The sequence below is a fragment of the Salmo trutta genome, unplaced genomic scaffold (genome assembly GCF_901001165.1).
Source record: "Salmo trutta unplaced genomic scaffold, fSalTru1.1, whole genome shotgun sequence".
NCBI lineage: Eukaryota > Metazoa > Chordata > Actinopteri > Salmoniformes > Salmonidae > Salmo > Salmo trutta.
The window spans coordinates 2434104-2460915 of record NW_021822911.1 but is presented as its reverse complement, the minus strand read 5'-3'; the positions used below and the strand labels follow the sequence as shown (position 1 = coordinate 2460915).

Sequence of the window (26812 nt, the reverse complement as noted above, 5' to 3'; positions counted from 1 at the left end):
ATCCACATGAATGTAGAAGTGTTCAGAAACATCTTCTATTCTTACTGACAATACAAGTGAAGTGACTCCAAAATGACAGGACATTATTCACCATTCAGTTACTATTAGGAAAAATATTATCTAAAACACAACCAGGACAAACAGCAAATGAATTCAACAATTTAGTAGATTCACAAGCTTGATGTAATCACTGCAGGCATGGAATATGGGACAAAACATTAAACTTTTGACTAAATACATTTGTCCAAATAATTAATAATTTTTCAAATGTAGAACTACATACATAAAGTGCTTTCATTTCTAAACGGTAAAATATATATGTATGAAAATACCTTTAAATAAAACGTGACATTTTGTACTGTCAACTAATATGAATCTTTCGATCTCAAATCCAAAATGCTGGAGCATAGCACCACATTTAAAACTGTAAGCTTCACTGTCCAAACACATATGGTGTGGACTATGTGTGTCTGGTAAACACATGTGGATCTGGTGAACAGTTATCACTTGTTGACCAACTACAGGAATACTGACCTCAGAGTCTCCAGTCTGCAGTGTGGATCCTCCAGTCCAGCAGAGAGCAGCTTCACTCCTGAATCCTTCAGGTCATTGTTACTCAGGTCCAGCTCTCTCAGGTGTGAGGGGTTTGATGTCAGAGCTGAGACCAGAGAAGCACAGCCTTCCTCTGTGACTCCACAGCCTGACAGCCTGCAAAGAGATCATCATGACTTCACAAACACACTGTTAATTTAACACCAGTAGTGTTGAAGGACAACGGTAGATGCATTTGGTTTAATCTCTCAAACACCATATAGATTCATTTTCCGTCTCCTAGAATTGTATGGTCATATTGTAATACTAGATTGAATATCTGATTCAATATGTTTTGCAATATAATATTATATACATATTGTAATACATATAATATTTCTTCCTGATGATTAGTTCTTATATGTCATTTTGTTTACTCACAGAACAGCTCTGGAGGCTTTGACCACTGGCAGCAGCCTCAGAAGACCTTCCTCTGATCTGGAGTATTTCTTCAGGTCAAACACATCCAGCTCCTTTTCTGAAGTCAGCAACACAAAGACCAGAGCTGACCACTGTGCAGGTGACAGGTTGGGTTTTGAGAGACTTCCTGATCTCAGGTAGCTTTGGATCTCCTCCACCAGAGAATGGTCATTCAGTTCATTCAGACAGTGGAACAGATTGATGCTCCTCTCTGGAGAGGGATTCTCCCTGATCTTCTCCTTGATGTACTTGACTGTCTCTTCATGGCTCTGTGAGCTGCTTCTTGTCTTTGTCAGTAGACCTCGTAAGTGCTTCTGATTGGACTCCAGTGAGAGGCCCAGAAGGAAGCGGAGGAACAGGTCCAGGTCTCCTGTCTCACTTTGTAAGGCTTTATCCACAGCACTCTTGTAGAAAGTAACTTCAGTAACTTCAGGCTTGTCTCTGAACAGTGAGAAAAAGTTCCTGAACGTTGATTGCAGTTCATCCATTAGATTCTCATTGTTGTTGATGAATGAGAGGAACACATACACAGCAGCCAGAAACTCCTGAATGCTCAGATGAACAAAGCAGTACACCTTGTCCTGGTACAGCCCACATTCCTCTTTAAAGAGCTGTGTGCACAATCCTGAGTACACTGAGGCTTCAATGACATCAATGCCAGCCTCTTTCAGGTCTCCTTCATAGAAAATCAGATTGCCCTTCACAAGCTGTTGAAAAGCCAGTTTTCCCAGTGACAGAATGCTCTCTTTATTCCAGTGTGGACCTGTCTCTTCTTTCCCAAGATACTTTTCATTCTTCTGTTTGGTATGAAACACCACAAGGTGTGTGTACATCTCAGTCAGAGTCTTGGGCATCTCTTCTCTCTTATGTTTCAGCATGGGTTCGAGGACTGTTGCAGAAATCCAACAGAAGACTGGAATGTGGCACATGATGTGGAGGCTCCTTGATGTCTTTATGTGTGAGATGATTCTGTTGGCCAGGTCCTCATCACTGAATCTCTTCCTGAAGTACTCTTCCTTCTGTGGGTCATTGAACCCTCGTACCTCTGTCACCTGGTCAACACACCCTGAAGGGATCTTATTGGCTGCTGCAGGTCGGGTAGTTATCCAGAGGAGAGCAGAGGGAAGCAGGTTTCCCTTGATGAGATTTGTCATCAGAACATCCACTGAGGTTGACTTTGTGACGTCACAACAGATCTCGTTCTTCTGGAAGTCGAGGGGCAGTCGGCACTCATCCAGACCATCAAAGATGAACAGAACTTTGTACTTGTTGTAGATGGAGATTCCTGATTGTTTGGTTTCCATTGAGAAGTGATAGAGAAGTTCAATCAAAGTGTGTTTGTCCCCTTTCATCAAATTCAGCTCCCGAAAAGGGAATGAAAACACAAATTGGACATCCTGATTTGCTTTTCCTTCAGCCCAGTCCAGAATGAACTTCTGCACAGAGACTGTTTTTCCAATGCCAGCGACTCCCTTTGTCAGCACAGTTCTGATAAGTTTGTCTTGTCCAGTTAAGGGTTTGAAGATGTCGTTACATTTGACTGCAGTCTCTGGTCTTGCTTGTTTCCTGCTTGTTGTCTCAATCTGTCTCAGCTCATGTTCATTATTGACCTCTCCTGTTCCACCCTCTGTGATGTAGAGCTCTGTGTAGATCTGATTGAGAAGTGTTGGGTTTCCTTGTTTAGCGATCCCCTCAAATACACATTGAAACTTCTTCTTTAGATTAGATTTCAGTTCACGTTGGCAAATCACAGCAGGATCATCTGAATCTAGAAATAACACAGAGGATATTAATATTACGTCTATTTTAATGCCTACAGTATTGAAGGACTGTTGTAAAGTTGAAATTATAATAATTTATTATCTTAACTGTCTATGTAAATGTGTAAATGTTCTCATGATGCATTCCAGACTGGTGTGACTGATTATATTATTATTGGTATTATTTGATGGTATTATTAATGTTTTCTCTCTCTCTGTCTCTAAATGAATCACCACAACACATCCCTGCTGCTACTTGATGAGGTCACTAGGTGTTGTGTTAAGGCTGCTACAATATCATTGAGTTACACAGCTACTTTAGCTGTACTTTAGCTACAGCTTTTAAACGTTATAAAACAGCATTCAACATGAGGCAGACAGATCTTACAGTTCTCCAGTGTGTCAGCGAGCTCCTTCTGGTTCATTTTCCTCAGGACGTGCAGTGTGATCTTCAGAGCCCCCTCTCTGGCACTGCTCTCCTGCTTCTCATCTTCAGCATCCACCACTTCCTCATCCTGCTTCTGACTCTCAAAGCCTTCTGGGAGTTCTGGACTAAGAATCCTCTTGAACATCTTCAGCTCGTTCTTCACAAATGTCATCATTTTCTCTTCAAGCAACTGAAATAAATCATGTAAATAAGTTAAGCAAGAGAATAAATGCTTTCTCATTAACACATTAATGAATGATTGACAGATCAACTTTACTTGAGGTAAACAAAAACAAATGTACATAACAGGATCACATACACTGAATATAGAGTCCAGGTCTGTTTGATGACTCTGGGAAGACTGACCACTGAGAATCTCTGACTCTGATCTCTCCTGTTGGTTTCTGTGGACAAAACATGAGATTACATCTCCTCAACCAGGGAGTACACACACACACACACACACACACACACACACACACACACACACACACACACACACACACACACACACACACTGTTTTGGGACTATGAAAATGGACTAAAGGATTAGCCTATGGATTATGAAAACAACCAAAAGAAATGTGAAAACGGGAATATAAGGAGTACCAGTACTGAGTCAATGTGCAGGGGTACCAGGTAGTTGAGGTAATAATGAGGCTATAAGGAGTACCAGTACTGAGTCAATGTGCAGGGGTACCAGGTAGTTGAGGTAATAATGAGACTATAAGGAGTACCAGTACTGAGTCAATGTGCAGGGGTACCAGGTAGTTGAGGTAATAATGAGACTATAAGGAGTACCAGTACTGAGTCAATGTGCAGGGGTACCAGGTAGTTGAGGTAATAATGAGACTATAAGGAGTACCAGTACTGAGTCAATGTGCAGGGTACCAGGTAGTTGAGGTAATAATGAGACTATAAGGAGTACCAGTACTGAGTCAATGTGCAGGGGTACCAGGTAGTTGAGGTAATAATGAGACTATAAGGAGTACCAGTACTGAGTCAATGTGCAGGGGTACCAGGTAGTTGAGGTAATAATGAGACTATAAGGAGTACCAGTACTGAGTCAATGTGCAGGGGTACCAGGTAGTTGAGGTAATAATGAGACTATAAGGAGTACCAGTACTGAGTCAATGTGCAGGGGTACCAGGTAGTTGAGGTAATAATGAGACTATGAGGAGTACCAGTACTGAGTCAATGTGCAGGGGTACCAGGTAGTTGAGGTAATAATGAGGCTATAAGGAGTACCAGTACTGAGTCAATGTCCAGGGGTACCAGGTAGTTGAGGTAATAATGAGACTATAAGGATTACCAGTACTGAGTCAATGTCCAGGGGTACCAGGTAGTTGAGGTAATAATGAGACTATAAGGAGTACCAGTACTGAGTCAATGTGCAGGGGTACCAGGTAGTTGAGGTAATATTGAGACTATAAGGAGTACCAGTACTGAGTCAATGTGCAGGGGTACCAGGTAGTTGAGGTAATAATGAGACTATAAGGAGTACCAGTACTGAGTCAATATCCAGGGGTACCAGGTAGTTGAGGTAATAATGAGACTATAAGGAGTACCAGTACTGAGTCAATGTGCAGGGGTACCAGGTAGTTGAGGTAATAATGAGACTATAAGGAGTACCAGTACTGAGTCAATGTGCAGGGGTACCAGGTAGTTGAGGTAATAATGACACTATAAGGAGTACCAGTACTGAGTCAATGTGCAGGGGTACCAGGTAGTTGAGGTAATAATGAGACTATAAGGAGAACCAGTACTGAGTCAATGTGCAGGGGTACCAGGTAGTTGAGGTAATAATGAGACTATAAGGAGTACCAGTACTGAGTCAATGTGCAGGGGTACCAGGTAGTTGAGGTAATAATGAGACTATAAGGAGTACCAGTACTGAGTCAATGTGCAGGGGTACCAGGTAGTTGAGGTAATAATGAGGCTATAAGGAGTATCAGTACTGAGTCAATGTGCAGGGGTACCAGGTAGTTGAGGTAATAATGAGACTATAAGGAGTACCAGTACTGAGTCAATGTGCAGGGGTACCAGGTAGTTGAGGATATAATAATGAGACTATAAGGAGTACCATTACTGAGTCAATGTGCAGGGGTACCAGGTAGTTGAGGTAATAATGAGGCTATAAGGAGTACCAGTACTGAGTCAATGTGCAGGGGTACCAGGTAGTTGAGGTAATAATGAGACTATAAGGAGTACCAGTACTGAGTCAATGTGCAGGGGTACCAGGTAGTTGAGGTAATAATGAGACTATAAGGAGTACCAGTACTGAGTCAATGTGCAGGGGTACCAGGTAGTTGAGGTAATAATGAGACTATAAGGAGTACCAGTACTGAGTCAATGTCCAGGGGTACCAGGTAGTTGAGGTAATAATGAGACTATAAGGAGTACCAGTACTGAGTCAATGTGCAGGGGTACCAGGTAGTTGAGGTAATAATGAGACTATAAGGAGTACCAGTACTGAGTCAATGTGCAGGGGTACCAGGTAGTTGAGGTAATAATGAGACTATAAGGAGTACCAGTACTGAGTCAATGTGCAGGGGTACCAGGTAGTTGAGGTAATAATGAGACTATAAGGAGTACCAGTACTGAGTCAATGTGCAGGGTACCAGGTAGTTGAGGTAATAATGAGGCTATAAGGAGTACCAGTACTGAGTCAATGTGCAGGGGTACCAGGTAGTTGAGGTAATAATGAGACTATAAGGAGTACCAGTACTGAGTCAATGTGCAGGGGTACCAGGTAGTTGAGGTAATAATGAGACTATAAGGAGTACCAGTACTGAGTCAATGTCCAGGGGTACCAGGTAGTTGAGGTAATAATGAGACTATAAGGAGTACCAGTACTGAGTCAATGTGCAGGGGTACCAGGTAGTTGAGGTAATAATGAGACTATAAGGAGTACCAGTACTGAGTCAATGTGCAGGGGTACCAGGTAGTTGAGGTAATAATGAGACTATAAGGAGTACCAGTACTGAGTCAATGTGCAGGGGTACCAGGTAGTTGAGGTAATAATGAGACTATAAGGAGTACCAGTACTGAGTCAATGTGCAGGGGTACCAGGTAGTTGAGATAATAATGAGACTATAAGGAGTACCAGTACTGAGTCAATGTGCAGGGTACCAGGTAGTTGAGGTAATAATGAGACTATAAGGAGTACCAGTACTGAGTCAATGTGCAGGGGTACCAGGTAGTTGAGGTAATAATGAGACTATAAGGAGTACCAGTACTGAGTCAATGTGCAGGGGTACCAGGTAGTTGAGGTAATAATGAAGCTATAATTGAGGTAATATGTACATGTAGGTAAAAGTGACCAGGATAGAGACATCTCCTCACACACACACACACCGAAAGACGCACACAAAGATTCATGCATGCACGCACGCACGCACACACGCACGCACGCACGCACGCACGCACGCACGCACGCACGCACACACACACACACACACACACACACACACACACACACACACACACACAAAATGGGAGAGGAGAAATGACTAGAGACAGTGTTGTTTAACTCACTGACCATGACCCATGAGTTCTTCTTACCTTTGTTCAGGAGAAAAGTCTCCCTCTCTAAACCATATAGGTTCACCCATAGACCGTACACTCTTCATGGACACACAGCTGGGTACAGGGGAGGCTGGTCTCTCCTGCTTGATTGGGCTTCAACACAACAGAGACAAACATTACATCTCTCATCTACTCTGAGCTCAGATCGGGAAACATAAGAAGAGTTTCTTTCTAAAATGCTATTTTTCACTTTTCAGAAATGTTGGTAAATTAGCTTTTATTGTTTAAAGAAATTATGGAAGAGATTGTTGTGTTTTTTCACTATCTAATCATGGCATGGGGTTGTTCAATGACAATGTATTTGTTTAAAATCTATCACTTGGTTTCATTTCAGAGACAAATAATCATGTTTTTTTTGCTAAATGCTATACATCTGCCTCACTCTCAAATGTGACCGAACGCAAAAAAGTAAATAAAAACAATATGGGGATGAGGTAGGTTGATTGGAAGGGCTATTTACAGATGGGCTGTGTACAGCTGCAGCGATCGGTAAGCTGCTCAGATAACTGATGCTTAAAGTTAGTGAGGGAGATATAAGACTCCAACTTCAGCGATTTTTGCAATTAGTTCCAGTCATTGGCAGCAGAGAACTGGAAGGAAAGGCGGCCAGTGAGCTGAGATAAGGCGGAGCAAAGACTTATAGATGACTTGGAGCCAGTGAGTCTGGCGACGAATATGTAGCGAGGGCCAGCCAACTAGAGCCAGCCGACTAGAGCATACAGGTCGCAGTGGTGGGTGGTATATTGGGATGTGGTGACAAAACGGATTGCACTTTACAACGAAAGCAAAACATAAGATTATGTCAGGAGAGTACCCAGCCAGAAATAATCACACACCCATTTTTCAAGCTAGCATATATGTCACAAAAACCAAAACCACAGCTAAATGCAGCACTAACCTTTGATGATCTTCATCAGATGACACACCTAGGACATTATGTTATACAATACATGCATGTTTTGTTCAATCAAGTTCATATTTATATCAAAAAACAGCTTTTTACATTAGCATGTTTTGTTCAGAACTAGCATACCCACCAAAAACTTCCGGTGAATTTACTAAATTACTCATGATAAACGTTGACAAAAAACATAACAATTATTTTAAGAATTATAGATACAGAACTCCTTTATGCAATCGCGGTGTCCGATTTTAAAATAGCTTTTCGGTGAAAGCACATTTTGCAATATTCTGAGTAGATAGCCCGGCCATCATGGCTAGCTATTTAGACACCCAGCAAGTTTAGCCCTCACCAAACTCAGATTTACTATAAGAAAAATTGGATTACCTTTGCTGTTCTTCGTCAGAATGCACTCCCAGGACCTCTACTTCAACAACCAATGTTGTTTTGGTTCCAAATAATCCATAGTTATATCCAAATAGCTCCGTTTTGTTCGTGCGTTCAGGTCACTATCCGAAGGGTGACGCGCCGGTGCATTTCATGACAAAAAAGTTCAAAATATTCCATTACCGTACTTCGAAGCATGTCAAACACTGTTTAAAATCAATTTTTATGCAATTTTTCTAGTAAAATAGCGATAATATTCCAACCAGGAGACGTTGTATCCGTTCAAACACTGAAAGTAAAACATGGAGTCATCACATGCACGCGCGCACCATTGTCCTCAGAAGGACCACTCACCAAAACAAAATCCTGCTGTTTTTCGCCCAGAGACTGCAGAGCTCATTCAACGTTCTGGCGCCTTCGTAGAGCCAATGAAAGCCTTAGAAAATGTCACGTTACAGCAGAGATCCTGTATTTTCGATAAAGAGGCTATAGAAGGACAAGAAATGGTCAGATAGGGCACTTCCCATATAGAATCTTCTCAGGTTTTGGCCTGCCATATGAGTTCTGTTATACTCACAGACACCATTCAAACAGTTTTAGAAACTTTGGAGTGTTTTCTATCCAAAGCTAATAATTATATGCATATTCTAGTTTCTGGGCAGGAGTAATAACCAGATTAAATCGGGTACGTTTTTTATCCGGCCGTGAAAATACTGCCCCCTATCCCTAACAGGTTTTTAAGTGGTAAAATGAACTAGAAAATGTTATCTTGCAATTCTGAGTAATTACTACTTTAGTAAGGAATTAAAAATTATTTAGTAGTACTGCAGTTGCTACATAATTCCAATAGATGGCAGCATAAGACCACAATGATATTTCAGAACATTAGTTTACTTTTCTCCCTGGATACACCACCACTCCCCCCGCTTCTTTCTGTCCCTTTCCACACTGCTAACGCAAGAGGAAGGACTGAAAAAGCATTTAACAGATTACTGTGAAGTAATATAATGATGATTCATGTTTATTATTACCTGTTTTTATGCTCATGTTTTGAGGGAAAAAGGAAACCGCACACTGCTTTTGATAATATCACTGATCTTTATCCGTTCACATCGAAAGGGGTTGGAGGAAAAACATATAAGTGCTACCAAATATAACAATATGTATTTCATAAATAATCAAATAAAGTGTATAAATAAGACGTATTAAATACGTCTGTAAAATCACAATGAGGACATAACTTGCTCGGTAGGTCTATCATTAATCAATTAATCAAAAAAACATCAGATAGGGTTTGGAAATTGTACTTCATCACTATTTCGATTACCAATAAGCCTGAACATTAATTCAGTCATCTCTGGTTGAGAAAAACGTATTTCCCAGTACATTCATTGTCAAATTCATCAACCAGCATCAACCCACTCTGCCTTCTCACACAAGTAGTCAACTCAGCCCCGCTAAAAGGCTTGTGTCGTCACTCTGCCTTCTCTCGCAAGCGAGGGGCATGTCGAGGTAAATTTACTAAATAGGAGGGTTGCATGATGTCATTTATTGGCGGGCTGGAAGACGCACTCTTGTCTTTTCTATATCGTGGCCGTTTAGTCCCAATATGAGATATGAATTTAATTTAATTTTATTTAACCTTTATTTAACAAGGAAGGGCTCATTGAAATTTAAAATCTCCTTTTCAAGAGCATCCTGGCCAAGATAGGCAGCGCCAAGTCATTACAAAAATTACAGACAAACAACATGAAAAACTACAAGTAATCTAGTAAAAACCATAGAATTCACAAGAGTATAACAAAATCAAAACAGCAAATTAAAAACATTGACAGGTCAGGGAATCGGTCTCAAGATCATTCATCAGTGATTTAAAAATACCAATCAGTTCTTCCAGTTTAAAAGTATTGTAAGGCGTTCCAAGACGATGGCGCAGAGAACATAAAAGCCCTTTTACCAAATTCAGTTCGGAATTAAGAAAATGTTCTATAATGCATGTATACTAAGGTTGAGGTGGTGACTAGTGATAATTTACCCAGGGTTCAATACCTGCTATAGTCACTATTTTTGTTTCTCTCCCTAAAGCAACACAGCCCTAATAGGAGATATATAGCTAACTAAAGTAATGAGTGACCATTTTAGAAAATCATGGGACATATAGTCTGTGGTTGCATGCTATTTTATGTCAATCATATTGCTGCTTGTAGCCTATAACTGATGCTTTGTGGTCTTATGCTGCCATCTATTGGAAATATTTAGCAATTAAAAGTTATTAATTCACTGACAGACATTTGTGAGGCAGCTGAGAAATAAAGTTAATTTTTCTAGTTAATTCCTTAGATCAGTCTCAAACCTGCCCCACCTATCCTACACCAATTCCTGGACTTTCACATAGATGTTACCAGGTCACCCAGTTCAAACCACATTTGAAAATAAAACTAATGTGGCTTGTTTATCAAGTGTTCTGCCTTGAAACAATAAATATAATAATATAACAAAACAAAAAAGCAAAATGTTTAGACAGGTTTTGATTAACAAAATAATCAACATGCTATTTAGTACTATAATGGTATTTACTAACATAATAGTATAACTAAAATAGTTTCTAAAAGTGTTCTAGGCTACCCTATCCTAGAATTAGGGTTAGGGGTTAAGGCTAAAATAGGTAATACACAGGATTAGGGGTTAAGGCTAAAATCGGTTATACGTAGGGTTAGAGTTTCTGTATAGCACTTTGTGACATCTGCTGATGTAAAAAGGGCTTTATAAATACATTTGAGTGAATGTTAGGTTCAGGGTTTTTAAGGTAAAAATCAGTGTGGGTTTATATCGCTCCTCCCTGTGGCCTTCTGTGGGTTCTACATAACTCATTCACGACAGCTGCTAAACTCATAATCTGAGGTAGCAAACTGCGTCAGATCTACAAATCAATGAGCTAGACCTGTCCATTTCGTTTGTAACTCAGTGAACCTGCGCTTCATTCGCTCAAACTGATGCCTCCGAACGAAGATTTAGATGCATATCAAATTACCCAGCAGCCATTTAGGGACAACAAGTCGTCAAAAAAAGTGTTATTTCTTAATTAAAAAATGTCTTCTGTCTGTTTAAATCGGCTACATCTTGAAAAAGAGGACAGGGAGGACAGGGACGTGTTTTGTTTAAGTTGTAAACCTTTTTCTGAAAACACATATGGTTAACCATGACCAGAAAATGTTTAACATTTAGTACTGTGGGTCACCACAACAGGAACCCAGGCGAACAGTGATATAGCTCAAAAAGTAACTGTAGTACTGTTAATAATAAGTTACATGAGGTCAGCGGATAATGCAGACAGGTCTCATTGATTACAATAGAAAAGCAGAACAACGATCTGGGAATAGAAAGTTCAGAAGGTGAGTTGGTGCCACGATGCTCAATAGAACTAATAGGAGCTGGCAGGGTGAAAATGACCTAAAATTACTAGGGACATAGAGTAATATTCTGAAACTAGGCTCCATGGCAGATGTAATGAACTAGTTTTATCAGAAAATAAGCTTTGTTAAAAATGGAATGTGTCCAGCCTATTTGAGGCGCCCAAAAATAATATTCAAAAGTTTGGTCCTTGGACACAGAGGGGTTAAACATTAAAGTTACCGTCCATCTAGTGAAGAGAGGAGAACCGGACAGAGGTAGCCAGCATCCGTCAATGAGAGAGGGAGAAGCCCTCCATGGATTTAAGAGTTAACAGCAGGTGTCTTGATAATACTATAGAATAATGCAGTGAGTCAGTGGTTCCTGAGCCACATGTAATTGCTTTGTAGTAGTTAAAAATAATGTTTTATATTTCTATATGATTAATCCATTAATAATATATGTCTTGTGCTTTTGGCAATGATTTATGTATAATACTTATGTATAACAAGTGATACCATGTATGTCTCCAAAGCATTTTGTCTTCATTTTGGCAGATTAATTTATGCTAATTTCCCAAGATTAACTCAGGTTTTCGCCCAGCGGCTAAGGAGTTGGAGCTGTAGCAGGAGTTGGACCTGTGGCTGAAAGGTGGCTGGTTTATATCCCGGGCCGGGCGCTGGTAAAAACAGGAGGAATTGATCTGACCACTGGAGGGCTGCTGGGTTCACATCCTCAAAACAATCACCTTTCATTGATCAGAACTCTAGAGGTTCTTCTTCACTGAACTCAAAAATATCTATCACTTTTAGTGGTTCCATATATTAAGGAAGTGATAGAAGCCTTTTTGGTTCTATAAGGAACCTTCTTTTCTAAGAGTGTAAAATAAACACGTTTTTCTTTTGATTATTTAATTTTCTACATCATGTTATTTCAAGTTATCGTTTTGGAGCGCAACATCAGGTTGTTAAAAAATAATCCTAAATTGGGCGTGGCTATAAATTAGGCAAATTGAAGGCATCTCGGGCGTAATCTGTGTTCGATGAAAATGAACATTGTATGCAACGTTGTAGGCAACATTATTGGCAAGGGACTTGATGCCTACTATGCCAAAGCTATTTAGAGTTGTTAAACGGGTGTGAAGAGTGTGTTGATATAACGGTAAAATTGTCAAAATTCTTATTGTAACAACCATCAGAATTGGTTTAAAACAATATGCATTCCATTATATTAGGCAATAATTAAGAGTAGACAAAGTGGTCGTTTCATGTGAAAATTCTATCAAATGTCTTACATTGCAACGAGTACAGTCAGGGTGCCGTGGAGCCCCTGCAGTACCTCCACAGACCCCGGATTGAGAACCCCTGATTTAGCAGATGCTCTTATCCAGAGATTTACAGTAACTGCATTCATCTTAATATTTATTTTGGGAATAAACGTAAAAAATTCTTCATAAAAGGATATGAACTATGACCTGTCCACCAGACATGATACCTTGTAGTGCTTCTGATCCAGTTTCTACTGGTCTGACTGAGGATATGAACTCTGACCTTGTCCCGAAACTGTAGTTTCATCTCTCTCTCTCTCTCTCTCTCTCTCTCTCTCTCTCTCTCTCTCTCTCTCTCTCTCTCTCTCTCTCTCTCTCTCTCTCTCTCTCTCTCTCTCTCTCTCTCTCTCTCTCTCTCTCTCCCTCTCCCTCTCTCTCTCCCTCTCTGTCCCTCCCTCCCTCTCTCCCTCTCTCTCCCCCTCTCTCCCTCCCTCCCTCCCAATCCATCCCTCTCTCTGTCTCTCTCCCTCCCTCTCTCTCTATCCCTCTTTCTCCCTCCCTCAACCTCTGAATGCTCAACTATGAAAAGCAACCTGACATTTACTCCTGAGGTGCTGACCTGTTGCAACCTCTATAACCACTGTGATTATTATTTCACCCAGCTGGTCATCTAGGAACATTTGAACATCTTGAAGAACGATCTCGCCTTAATGGCCATGTACTCTTATAATCTCCACCCGGCACAGCCAGAAGAGGACTGGCCACTCCTCATAGCCTGGTTCCTCTCTACCCAGTACAGCCAGAAGAGGACTGGCCACCCCTCATAGCCTGGTTCCTCTCTACCCAGCACAGCCAGTAGAGGACTGGTCACCCCTCATAGCCTGGTTCCTCTCTACCCAGTACAGCCAGTAGAGGACTGGCCACCTCTCAGAGCCTGGTTCCTCTCTACCCAGTACAGCCAGAAGAGGACTGGCCCCCCCTCATAGCCTGGTTCCTCTCTACCCAGCACAGCCAGAAGAGGACTGGCCCCCCCTCATAGCCTGGTTCCTCTCTAGGTTTCTTCCTAGGTTCCTGCCTTTCTAGGGAGTTTTTCCAGCCACCGGGCTTCAACATCCAAACATGATCTGTTCAGCACGAGACGATCGTTAGACCCAATGACGTGTTTCTGCCAATGAGCTTCAAATCAAATCAAATTGTATTTGATAAAAAATAAAATAATAATAATAATAACAATAAAATAACAATAATGAGACTATAAGGAGTACCAGTACTGAGTCAATGTGCAGGGGTACCAGGTAGTTGAGGTAATAATGAGACTATAAGGAGTACCAGTACTGAGTCAATGTGCAGGGGTACCAGGTAGTTGAGGTAATAATGAGACTATAAGGAGTACCAGTACTGAGTCAATGTGCAGGGGTACCAGGTAGTTGAGGTAATAATGAGGCTATAAGGAGTACCAGTACTGAGTCAATGTGCAGGGGTACCAGGTAGTTGAGGTAATAATGAGACTATAAGGAGTACCAGTACTGAGTCAATGTGCAGGGGTACCAGGTAGTTGAGGTAATAATGAGGCTATAAGGAGTACCAGTACTGAGTCAATGTGCAGGGGTACCAGGTAGTTGAGGTAATAATGAGGCTATAAGGAGTACCAGTACTGAGTCAATGTCCAGGGGTACCAGGTAGTTGAGGTAATAATGAGACTATAAGGAGTACCAGTACTGAGTCAATGTGCAGGGGTACCAGGTAGTTGAGGTAATAATGAGACTATAAGGAGTACCAGTACTGAGTCAATGTCCAGGGGTACCAGGTAGTTGAGGTAATAATGAGACTATAAGGAGAACCAGTACTGAGTCAATGTCCAGGGGTACCAGGTAGTTGAGGTAATAATGAGACTATAAGGAGTACCAGTACTGAGTCAATGTGCAGGGGTACCAGGTAGTTGAGGTAATAATGAGACTATAAGGAGTACCAGTACTGAGTCAATGTCCAGGGGTACCAGGTAGTTGAGGTAATAATGAGGCTATAAGGAGTACCAGTACTGAGTCAATGTCCAGGGGTACCAGGTAGTTGAGGTAATAATGAGACTATAAGGAGAACCAGTACTGAGTCAATGTCCAGGGGTACCAGGTAGTTGAGGTAATAATGAGACTATAAGGAGTACCAGTACTGAGTCAATGTGCAGGGGTACCAGGTAGTTGAGGTAATAATGAGACTATAAGGAGTACCAGTACTGAGTCAATGTCCAGGGGTACCAGGTAGTTGAGGTAATAATGAGGCTATAAGGAGAACCAGTACTGAGTCAATGTGCAGGGGTACCAGGTAGTTGAGGTAATAATGAGACTATAAGGAGTACCAGTACTGAGTCAATGTGCAGGGGTACCAGGTAGTTGAGGTAATAATGAGACTATAAGGAGTACCAGTACTGAGTCAATGTGCAGGGGTACCAGGTAGTTGAGGTAATAATGAGACTGTAAGGAGTACCAGTACTGAGTCAATGTGCAGGGGTACCAGGTAGTTGAGGTAATAATGAGACTATAAGGAGTACCAGTACTGAGTCAATGTGCAGGGGTACCAGGTAGTTGAGGTAATAATGAGACTATAAGGAGTACCAGTACTGAGTCAATGTGCAGGGGTACCAGGTAGTTGAGGTAATAATGAGACTATAAGGAGAACCAGTACTGAGTCAATGTGCAGGGGTACCAGGTAGTTGAGGTAATAATGAGGCTATAAGGAGTACCAGTACTGAGTCAATGTGCAGGGGTACCAGGTAGTTGAGGTAATAATGAGACTATAAGGAGTACCAGTACTGAGTCAATGTGCAGGGGTACCAGGTAGTTGAGGTAATAATGAGACTATAAGGAGTACCAGTACTGAGTCAATGTGCAGGGGTACCAGGTAGTTGAGGTAATAATGAGACTATAAGGAGTACCAGTACTGAGTCAATGTCCAGGGGTACCAGGTAGTTGAGGTAATAATGAGACTATAAGGAGAACCAGTACTGAGTCAATGTGCAGGGGTACCAGGTAGTTGAGGTAATAATGAGACTATAAGGAGTACCAGTACTGAGTCAATGTCCAGGGGTACCAGGTAGTTGAGGTAATAATGAGACTATAAGGAGTACCAGTACTGAGTCAATGTGCAGGGGTACCAGGTAGTTGAGGTAATAATGAGACTATAAGGAGTACCAGTACTGAGTCAATGTGCAGGGGTACCAGGTAGTTGAGGTAATAATGAGGCTATAAGGAGTACCAGTACTGAGTCAATGTCCAGGGGTACCAGGTAGTTGAGTTAATAATGAGACTATAAGGAGTACCAGTACTGAGTCAATGTGCAGGGGTACCAGGTAGTTGAGGTAATAATGAGACTATAAGGAGTACCAGTACTGAGTCAATGTGCAGGGGTACCAGGTAGTTGAGGTAATAATGAGACTATAAGGAGTACCAGTACTGAGTCAATGTGCAGGGGTACCAGGTAGTTGACGAAAGTTGAGGTAATATGTACATGTAGGTAGGGGTAAAAGTGACTAGGCAATCAGGATAGAGATTACATCTCCTCATCCAGGGAGAGCACACACACACACACACACACACACACACACACACACACACACACACAGAGGGAATGTGGTGTTTGTTTAATATTGTTTTAGGACTATGAAAATGGACAAAAGGATTAGCCTATGGTTTATGAAAACAACAAAATGAAATGTGAAAATGGGAGGAGAAATGACTAGAGACAGTGTTGTTTAACTCACTGACCATGACCCATGAGTTCTTCTTACCTTTGTTCAGTAGAAAATTCTCCCTCTCTAAAGTTTAGAGGAGGACTCATAGACCGGTCACTCTCACAGCTGGATACAGGGGAGGCTGGTCTCTCCTCCTTGATTTGGCTTCAACACAACAGAGACAAACATTACATCTCTCATCTACTCTGAGCTCAGATGGGGAAACATAAAAAGAGTTTATTTCCAAAATGCTATATATCACTTTTCAGAAATGTTGGTAAATTACCTTTAATTGTTTAAAGAAATTCTGAAAGAGATTGGTGTGTTTTTCACGAATCATATCATGGGATTGTTCAATAACAGACTTGTATTTGTTTAAATCTATCACTTTATGGTTTCATTTCAGAGAGACAAATAATCAGTTTTTTTTGCTAAATGCTATATATCTGCCTCACTCTCAAATGTGAACTAATGACTCAGTTCTGTCTTATGTAGCAAAATAAATTTGAAATTGTGTTTTTTACATTGGATTAAAGTAGAGACTCAGAGCTAGAAAATGTCACCTTTTATTAACCAGGTGGGCCAGTTGAGAACAAGTTCTCATTTATAACTGTGACCTGGCCAAGATAAAGCAAAGCAGTGCAACAGAAACAAACAATACCACAGAGTTACACGTGGAGTAAACAGACATACAGTCAATAACACAATAGAAAAGTCTATATACAGTGTGTGCAAATGGCTCGAGGAGGTAAGGCAACAAATATGCCATGGTAGCGAAGTAATTACAATTTAGCAAATTAACACTGGAGTGATAGATGTGCAGATGATGATGTGCAAGTAGAAATACTGGTGAGCAAAAGAGCAAAAAAGTAAATAAAAACAATATGGGGATGAGGTAGGTTGATTGGATGGGCTATTTACAGATGGGCTGTGTACAGCTGCAGCGATCGGTAAGCTGCTCAGATAGCTGATGCTTAAAGTTAGTGAGGGAGATATAAGTCTCCAACTTCAGCGATTTTTGCAATTCGTTCCAGTCATTGGCAGTAGAGAACTGGAAGGAAATGCGGCCAATGTAGGTGTTGGCTTTGGGGATGACCAGTGAGAAATACCTCCTGGAGCGCGTGCTGTGTGTGGGTGTTGCTATGGTGACCAGTGAGCTGAGATAAGGCGGAGCTTTACCTAGCAAAGACTTATAGATGACCTGGAGCCAGTGGGTCTGGCGACGAATATGTAGCGAGGGCCAGCCAACGAGAGCATACAGGTCACAGTGGTGGGTGGTATATGGGGCTTGATGCCGACTATGCTAAAGCTATTTAGAGTTGTTAAACGGGTGTGAGGAGTGTGTTGATATAACGGTAATATTGTCAAATTTCTGCTTGTAAGAACGATCAGAATTGGTTAAAACAATATGCATTCCATTATATTAGGCAATAATTAAGAGTAGGCAAAGTGGTCGTGTCATGTGAAAATTCTATCAAATGTGTTACATTGCAACGAGTACAGTCAGGGTGCCGTGGAACCCCTGCAGTACCTCCACAGACCCCGGATTGAGAACCCCTGATTTAGCAGATGCTATTATCCAGAGAGATTTAAAGTAAGTGCATTCATCTAAAGATATCTAGGTGAGACAATCACATATCACAGTCAAATATACAGAATACGAACATTCCATTCCTGCTAAACAATGGATATATTGCACATCTAAAAATTATGAATTCAAAATCTGAGAACGGTAATATTGAAGGTACCCATAAGCAGCCATTTATGATTAAAAAAACAAATGGCATTTTTGAAAAAAACTCTTAATAATTCTTAAAGAAAATTGTCATCTCACCTCTTGGCTTTGTTGTCATGTTCCCCAGAGAGACTCATTTTAGAGCACTGACCCCTAAACAGAGATCCAGCATGTTGGTTGTGGTTAACACAGTGACAACTAAACAGAGATCCAGCATGTTGGTTGTGGTTAACACAGTGACAACTAAACAGAGATCCAGCATGTTGGTTGTGGTTAACACAGTGACAACTAAACAGAGATCCAGCATGTTGGTTGTGGTCAACACAGTAACAACTAAACAGAGATCCAGCATGTTGGTTGTGGTCAACACAGTGACAACTAAACAGAGATCCAGCATGTTGGTTGTGGTTAACACAGTGACAACTAAACAGAGATCCAGCATGTTGGTTGTGGTTAACACAGTGACAACTAAACAGAGATCCAGCATGTTGGTTGTGGTCAACACAGTGACAATTAAACAGAGATCCAGCATGTTGGTTGTGGTCAACACAGTGACAACTAAACAGAGATCCAGCATGTTGGTTGTGGTTAACACAGTGACAACTAAACAGAGATCCAGCATGTTGGTTGTGGTTAACACAGTGACAACTAAACAGAGATCCAGCATGTTGGTTGTGGTCAACACAGTGACAACTAAACAGAGATCCAGCATGTTGGTTGTGGTTAACACATTGACAACTAAACAGAGATCCAGCATGTTGGTTGTGGTCAACACAGTGACAACTAAACAGAGATCCAGCATGTTGGTTGTGGTTAACACAGGGACAACTAAACAGAGATCCAGCATGTTGGTTGTGGTTAACACAGTGACAACTAAACAGAGATCCAGCATGTTGGTTGTGGTTAACACAGTAACAACTAAACAGAGATCCAGCATGTTGGTTGTGGTTAACACAGTGACAACTAAACAGAGATCCAGCATGTTGGTTGTGGTTAACACAGTGACAACTAAACAGAGATCCAACATGTTGGTTGTGGTCAACACAGTAATTCTTGAATGTCAATTGTTATCATTTAATAATTATCTCTTATAAAACATTTAGTTAACAGACATATCGAAACAGTCAGGTGATTTAATGCAATCACATGAATATGTAGTTGTAAAATTTCATCTCCATGGTAACTGTCAATAATAATAAGTCACTGTTTGTTAAGGTAGTTATAGACAGTACAGCAACAATAATAATAATAATAATAATAATAATAAGTCACTGTTTGTTAAGGTAGTTATAGACAGTACAGCAACAATAATAATAACAATAATAATAATAATAATAATAAGTCACTGTTTGTTAAGGTAGTTATAGACAGTACAGCAACACAAGGCCATGTCTCACACGTATGTATTCACTAACAGTAGGCTATTTATTGTCTTTCAATCTGTTCTTTTCTAAACGTATCTGAGAATGTAGACAGAAGGGCTAAAACGGAAATGATTGATCTGAGGAGGAAATTGTTGATCCATTCAGAAAGGTTTTAAACCTGTTCAGATCAGTTCACATAATGTTATAGTCCTACCAGTAGCAGGACAGAGAATGTACTGTATATAACCTACATATCATAGATGACCAGGCTAAACCTGTTCAGATCAACATAATGTTATAGTCCTACCAGTAGCAGGACAGAGAATGTACTGTATATAACCTACATATCATAGATGACCAGTCTAAACCTGTTCAGATCAACATAATGTTATAGTCCTACCAGTAGCAGGACAGAGAATGTACTGTATATAACCTACATATCATAGATGACCAGTCTAAACCTGTTCAGATCAACATAATGTTATAGTCCTACCAGTAGCAGGACAGAGCATGTACACTATATATACAAAAGTATGTGGACATCCCTTCAATTTAGTGGATTCACCTGTTGCTGACAGGTGTATAAAATCAAGCAGACCGCCATGCAATCTCCATAGACAAACAGTGGCAGTAGCATGACCTTACTGAAGAGCTCAGTGACTTTCAACGTGGCACCGTCATAGGATGCCACATTTCCAACAAGTCAGTTCGTCAAATTCATGCCCTGCTAGAGCTGCCCTGTTAGAGCTGCCCCGGTCAACAGTAAGTGCTGTTATTGTGAAGGGGAAACGTCTAGGAGCAACAACGTCTCAACCGCGAAGTGGTAGGCCACACAAGCTCACAGAACGGTCCCGCCAAGTGCAGAAGCGCATAAAAATCGGAGCAGTGGAAATGTGTTCTTTGGAGTTTTGAATCACGCTTCACCATCTGGCAGTCCGGCAGATGAATCTGTGTTTGGCGGATGCCAGGAGAACGCAACCTGCCCCAATGCATAGTGCCAACTGTAAAGTCGGTGGAGGAGGAATAATGGTCTGGGGCTGTTTTTCATGGTTCGGGCTAGGCCCACTAGTTCAAGTGAAGGGAAATCGTAAAGCTACAGCATAAAATGACCTTCTAGACGATTCTGTGCTTCCAACTTTGTGGCAACAGTTTGTGGAAGGCCCTTTCCTGTTTCAGCATGACAATGTCCCCGTGCACAAAGCGAGGTCCATACAGAAATGGCTTGTCGAGATCGGTGTGGAAGAACTTGACTGGCCTGCACAGAGTCCTGACCTCACTAATGCTCTTGTGGCTGAATGGAAGCAGGTCTCTGCAGCAATGTTCCAACATCTAGTGAAAAGCCTTCCCAGAAGAGTGGAGGCTGTTATAGCAGCAAAGGGTGGGACCAACTTCATATGAATGCCTATGATTTTGGAATGAGATGTTCGACTAGCAGGTGTCCACATACTTTGGTCATGTAGTGTTTAAAGCCTAATCTAAATCAAATCAAAAGTTATGATCACAATGTCTGAGCTGCTAGACTAAGATACAGTAGAATAGTATAGAATACAGTATATACATATGAGATGAGTAATACATAGACTAAGATACAGTAGAATAGTATAGAATACAGTATATACATATGAGATGAGTAATGCATAGACTAAGATACAGTAGAATAGTATAGAATACAGTATATACATATGAGATGAGTAATACATAGACTAAGATACAGTAGAATAGTATAGAATACAGTATATACATATGAGATGAGTAATACATAGACTAAGATACAGTAGAATAGTATAGAATACAGTATATACATATGAGATGAGTAATGCATAGACTAAGATACAGTAGAATAGTATAGAATACAGTATATACATATGAGATGAGTAATACATAGACAGATACAGTAGAATAGTATAGAATACAGTATATACATATGAGATGAGTAATACATAGACTAAGATGCAATAGATAGTATAGAATACAGTATATACATATGAGATGAGTATTACATAGACTAAGATACAGTAGAATAGTATAGAATACAGTATATACATATAAGATGAGTAATACATAGACAGATACAGTAGAATAGTATAGAATACAGTATATACATATGAGATGAGTAATACATAGACAGATACAGTAGAATTGTATAGAATACAGTATATACATATGAGATGAGTAATGCCAGATATTTATAGCCGTGGCCAGATACTTTTCAGAACATTTCCAACAGAGACCATCAGGTTGGTCGGCATGATTAGTGATCATACTGTAGCTCAAACCTACTGTGACTGTTGAATGTCTGACAACGACCTAACTTTATAATAGTTCGTAGCCTACCTACCAGAATCTGCCCGTCTTTCCTTCAAATCAACACATTTATCTGTCTTCTAATGCAGTGGTGTAAAGTACTTGTGTAAAGTACTTCAGTAAAAATACTTTAAAGTACTATTTAAGTTGTTCTTTTGGGTATCTGTACTTTACTTTACCATTGATATTAACAACTTTTACTTTTACATCACTACATTCATAAAGAAAATGATGTACTTTTAACTCCATACATTTTCCCTGAAACCCAAAAGTACTTGTCATATTTTGAATGCTTCGCAGGACAGAAAATGGTCCAATTCGCACATTTAGAGAGAGAACATCCCTGGTCATCCCTACTGCCTCTGATCTGGTGGACTCACTAAACAGAGAACATTCCTGGTCATCCCTACTGCCTCTGATCTGGAGGACTCACTAAACACAAATGCTTTGTTTACAACAGTAACCAGATGGTGGCGCTAACAGTCAGCTACACGCTACAGCAGACATTGTACCAAATTTTTTTATTATAGCCCTTCTTCAAGACGTCTCTCTTACATTATTTTAGCTAAACTTATAATTTACCGGAAACCAGGTTTAGTTCTGTTTTTCCCTCCAAAATGTGAGTTACTGCAGGACTTTAATAATTGTTAACAGGCCTACAAACCCAAAAGGATTTAATTTGAGAATGTTAATTTATATGCCTCAAATATTAAACTGTCTTAAAATATTTGATGATTAGTTGAATCAGGTGTATAAGTGCTGGTCAGAACAAAAGGATTGAGAAACCCTGAGATAAACATAAAACCATATAATGTAAAAGCTCCTCCGCCATCTTTACCAGACATTTTACTGATAACATGTAGACCTACTGATTAGTTTCCACTTTGAAAACTGCTGTCTGTCAGCAACTCAGCTCAAGTAGCAGTTCTACTAACTAGTAATATCTCATTCCAGGTATTCATTCTCTTACTCTGTCCTTTAGAATTCATTATTTTTCAGAAATACTTACTTTATTTTTCAATAATCTCCATATAGTATTTTCTGCTCTGTCATCTCAAAATGGATCCTGAAAAAAAGAACAACTTTACTTTCTGTTTTAATCAGCCGTCTCCCCACCCTGAAAATAAAGTGTTTTATTGGTATCTTCCACTAGATGGCAGTAAACACCTGCTGTAACTAGACTTTACAACAATGTGTTCGGTTTTATACAGGCAGTGTCCCAGAGTTGGAGTGCTGATCTAGGATCAGGTCACCCCTCTCCATGTAATCTGATTCATTATGATCTAGGATCAGGTACCCCTCTCCATGTAATCTGATTCATTATGATCTAGGATCAGGTCCCCCTCTCCATGTAATCTGATTCATTATGATTTAGGATCAGCTCCCCCCTCTCCATGTAATCTGATTCATTATGATCTAGGATCAGGTCCCCCCTCTACATGTAATCTGATTCATTATGATCTAGGATCAGGTCCTCCTCTCCATGTAATCTGATTCATTATGATCTAGGATCAGGTCCCCCCTCTCCATGTAATCTGATTCATTATGATCTAGGATCAGGTCCTCCTCTCCATGTAATCTGATTCATTATGATCTAGGATCAGGTCCCTCCTCTCCATGTAATCTGATTCATTATGATCTAGGATCAGGTCCTCCTCTCCATGTAATCTGATTCATTATGATCTAGGATCAGGTCCCTCCTCTCCATGTAATCTGATTCATTATGATCTAAAAGGCTAAACTGATCCTAGATCAGCTCTCCTACTCTTTATGAATACTGTCACAGGTGACTCCTCAAGAGTCTCATGATTTAGAAGTTATATTCTTTAAGTATCAGTTAGTATCATTCATTACATTTACATTTTAGTCATTTAGCAGACGCTCTTATCCAGAGCGACTTACAGTAGTAAATGCATACATTTCATACATTTTTTTTTTTCCTGTGCTGGCCCCCCATGGGAATCGAACCCACAACCCTGGCGTTGCAAACACCATGCTCTCCCAACTGAGCTACAGGGAAGGCTGTTGAACTGCTTTGCCATGAACAGATCTGTGAGGTCTTAATTTAAAGGTTCTATATAGACCTTATGGTCATTTTAATGGGGTTGAACATCCATCCCATCAGATTGTGTAAAGGATCTTATGAGTTCAGAAAAATACTGACTTGGAAGCATCTCTCTGACCTCACCCTGCTGAAACACACTCAAGTAAAGACCACATAGCTACAGTTATATGCTTTTCTGTTTCTACCCACTTTTACAGCCAATGTATGGACTGGTATCCATAATCTGGGCTGATTATCAGGAACACTTGGGTCCAAGCATTGCATCTCAGTGCTTGAGGTGTCACTACAGCAATCCTGGTTCGAATCCAGGCTGTATCACAACCGGCTGTGATTGGGAGTCCCATAGTTTTGCGCACAATTGGCCCAGTGTTGTCCGGGTTTGGCCGGTGTAGGCAGGTTTGATGATGCTCTTCGCTCTCCTTTGGCTTTGATTGGCTACTTTTTGTCCATTGTCTGAAGAAGCCTATTGTGGTGAAACGTCAGGAGCTAATTTTATAAATGTACTTTTAATCTTTTTAGTAACTTTAAAATGAACCACATGGATTCTAACTGGGGATTCAGCTAAAACTAGTATTTTTGGGACCAAATAAATTGATACCAACAGTGGACAATTCCCAGCAAAAGCCTGATGCTACAACTGTCAAGAGGAGAACAGGGGGAGTATTCCCCTTGGAGAACCCAGAGTGCAACACTGAAGAAAAACATATTGGAGAATAACAACAATCTCAATCTGAAGCTCTAAAGAAATATAGGAATTGTCAAAATCAGGACCACCATTCTTCCTCCTGTCCACCTATTGTCCCTGTATGAATCAGGAACACCATTCTTCCTCCTGTCCACCTATTGTCCCTGTATGAATCAGGACCACCATTCTTCCTCCTGCCCCACCTATTGTCCCTGTATGAATCAGGAACACCATTCTTCCTCCTGTCCACCTATTGTCCCTGTATGAATCAGGACCACCATTCTTCCTCCTGTCCACCTATTGTCCCTGTATGAATCAGGAACACCATTCTTCCTCCTGTCCACCTATTGTCCCTGTATGAATCAGGACCACCATTCTTCCTCCTGCCCCACCTATTGTCCCTGTATGAATCAGGACCACCATTCTTCCTCCTGCCCCACCTATTGTCCCTGTATGAATCAGGAACACCATTCTTCCTCCTGTCCACCTATTGTCCCTGTATGAATCAGGAACACCATTCTTCCTCCTGTCTCCTATTGTCCCTGTATGAATCAGGTACACCATTCTTTCTCCTGTCCCACCTATTGTCCCTGTATGAATCAGGAACACCATTCTTCCTCCTGTCCACCTATTGTCCCTGTATGAATCAGGAACACCATTCTTCCTCCTGTCCACCTATTGTCCCTGTATGAATCAGGAACACCATTCTTCCTCCTGTCCCACCTATTGTCCCTGTATGAATCAGGAACACCATTCTTCCTCCTGTCCACCTATTGTCCCTGTATGAATCAGGAACACCATTCTTCCTCCTGTCCACCTATTGTCCCTGTATGAATCAGGACCACCATTCTTCCTCCTGTCCACCTATTGTCCCTGTATGAATCAGGAACACCATTCTTCCTCCTGTCCACCTATTGTCCCTGTATGAATCAGGACCACCATTCTTCCTCCTGTCCACCTATTGTCCCTGTATGAATCAGGAACACCATTCTTCCTCCTGTCCACCTATTGTCCCTGTATGAATCAGGAACACCATTCTTCCTCCTGCCCCACCTATTGTCCCTGTATGAATCAGGAACACCATTCTTCCTCCTGCCCCACCTATTGTCCCTGTATGAATCAGGACCACCATTCTTCCTCCTGTCCACCTATTGTCCCTGTATGAATCAGGAACACCATTCTTCCTCCTGTCCACCTATTGTCCCCTGTATGAATATTAGTTGGCATCTAATTGAAGAACATACTGCTTTATAGATCCCAGCCTGAACAAACAATTGTTTTGGCCGGACTTTGAGCACTTGCACTGGGCCTCAATTGAGTCTCCATGTGTCAAGCAGTACAGAGAAACACCCTCTAGATGACAGCAGAGGCTCTTGGATCTACCCTGTCTATCCACCAGTTTAGTGACCTTGTTCCATCAATATGTCCATACTACTTCACAACCCATTTGAGGTCTTGACCAGCAATGTCCCATTGGGCTCAACCAAGCCGAGAGTGAGGTTCTAGAAAGAGGACTGACTTTCATACCAACTCCTAAACAGGTGGACTGACTTTCATACCAACTCCTAAACAGGTGGACTGACTTTCATACCAACTCCTAAACAGGTGGACTGACTTTCATACCAACTCCTAAACAGGTGGACTGACTTTCATACCAACTCCTAAACAGGGGGACTGACTTTCATACCAACTCCTAAACAGGTGGACTGACTTTCATACCAACTCCTAAACAGGTGGGCTGACTTTCATACCAACTCCTAAACAGGTGGACTGACTTTCATACCAACTCCTAAACAGGTGGACTGACTTTCATACCAACTCCTAAACAGGTGGACTGGGAGGAGCTCCGGAGGGGATCTACACGTCTATCATAGAAGATTGAAGTTATCAGATCATTGTGAATATGAAACAGATTTTCCTCAGATACTATTTCCAAACCCCTCACATTGGGAACCTCAATTGGAGTCAGAAACTATACAGACTCTTATACGTAGGGATGTGGTTTCCTTTTCACTATTCAGAACCAGACCTTTTTTATCAGCTTAACCTTACAAATGGTTAAAAATCAAGCTCTAGAAATATAGTGATTAAACCAGCAGATAAGGGTCTCAGATTGTTGTAATGGATAAAGTGAATATCTTCTTGAAGCCAATAGACAATAGGATCATGTTAAACACTATGTTCCATTGTCCCACTCAATACAA

General features: G+C 40.9%; 1 protein-coding gene across 1 annotated transcript; it reads right to left on the bottom strand.

The window, feature by feature from the left end:
- Positions 1–928: 928 nt before the first annotated feature.
- LOC115186679 (NLR family CARD domain-containing protein 3-like) lies at positions 929–2741 on the bottom strand (the record flags this gene model as incomplete). The annotated part of the gene is made up of 1 exon (XM_029746222.1): positions 929–2741. A coding segment is annotated over one exon (1773 nt), but the record flags the coding sequence as incomplete, so codon positions are not given.
- Between the last annotated feature and the right edge of the window lie 24071 nt (positions 2742–26812).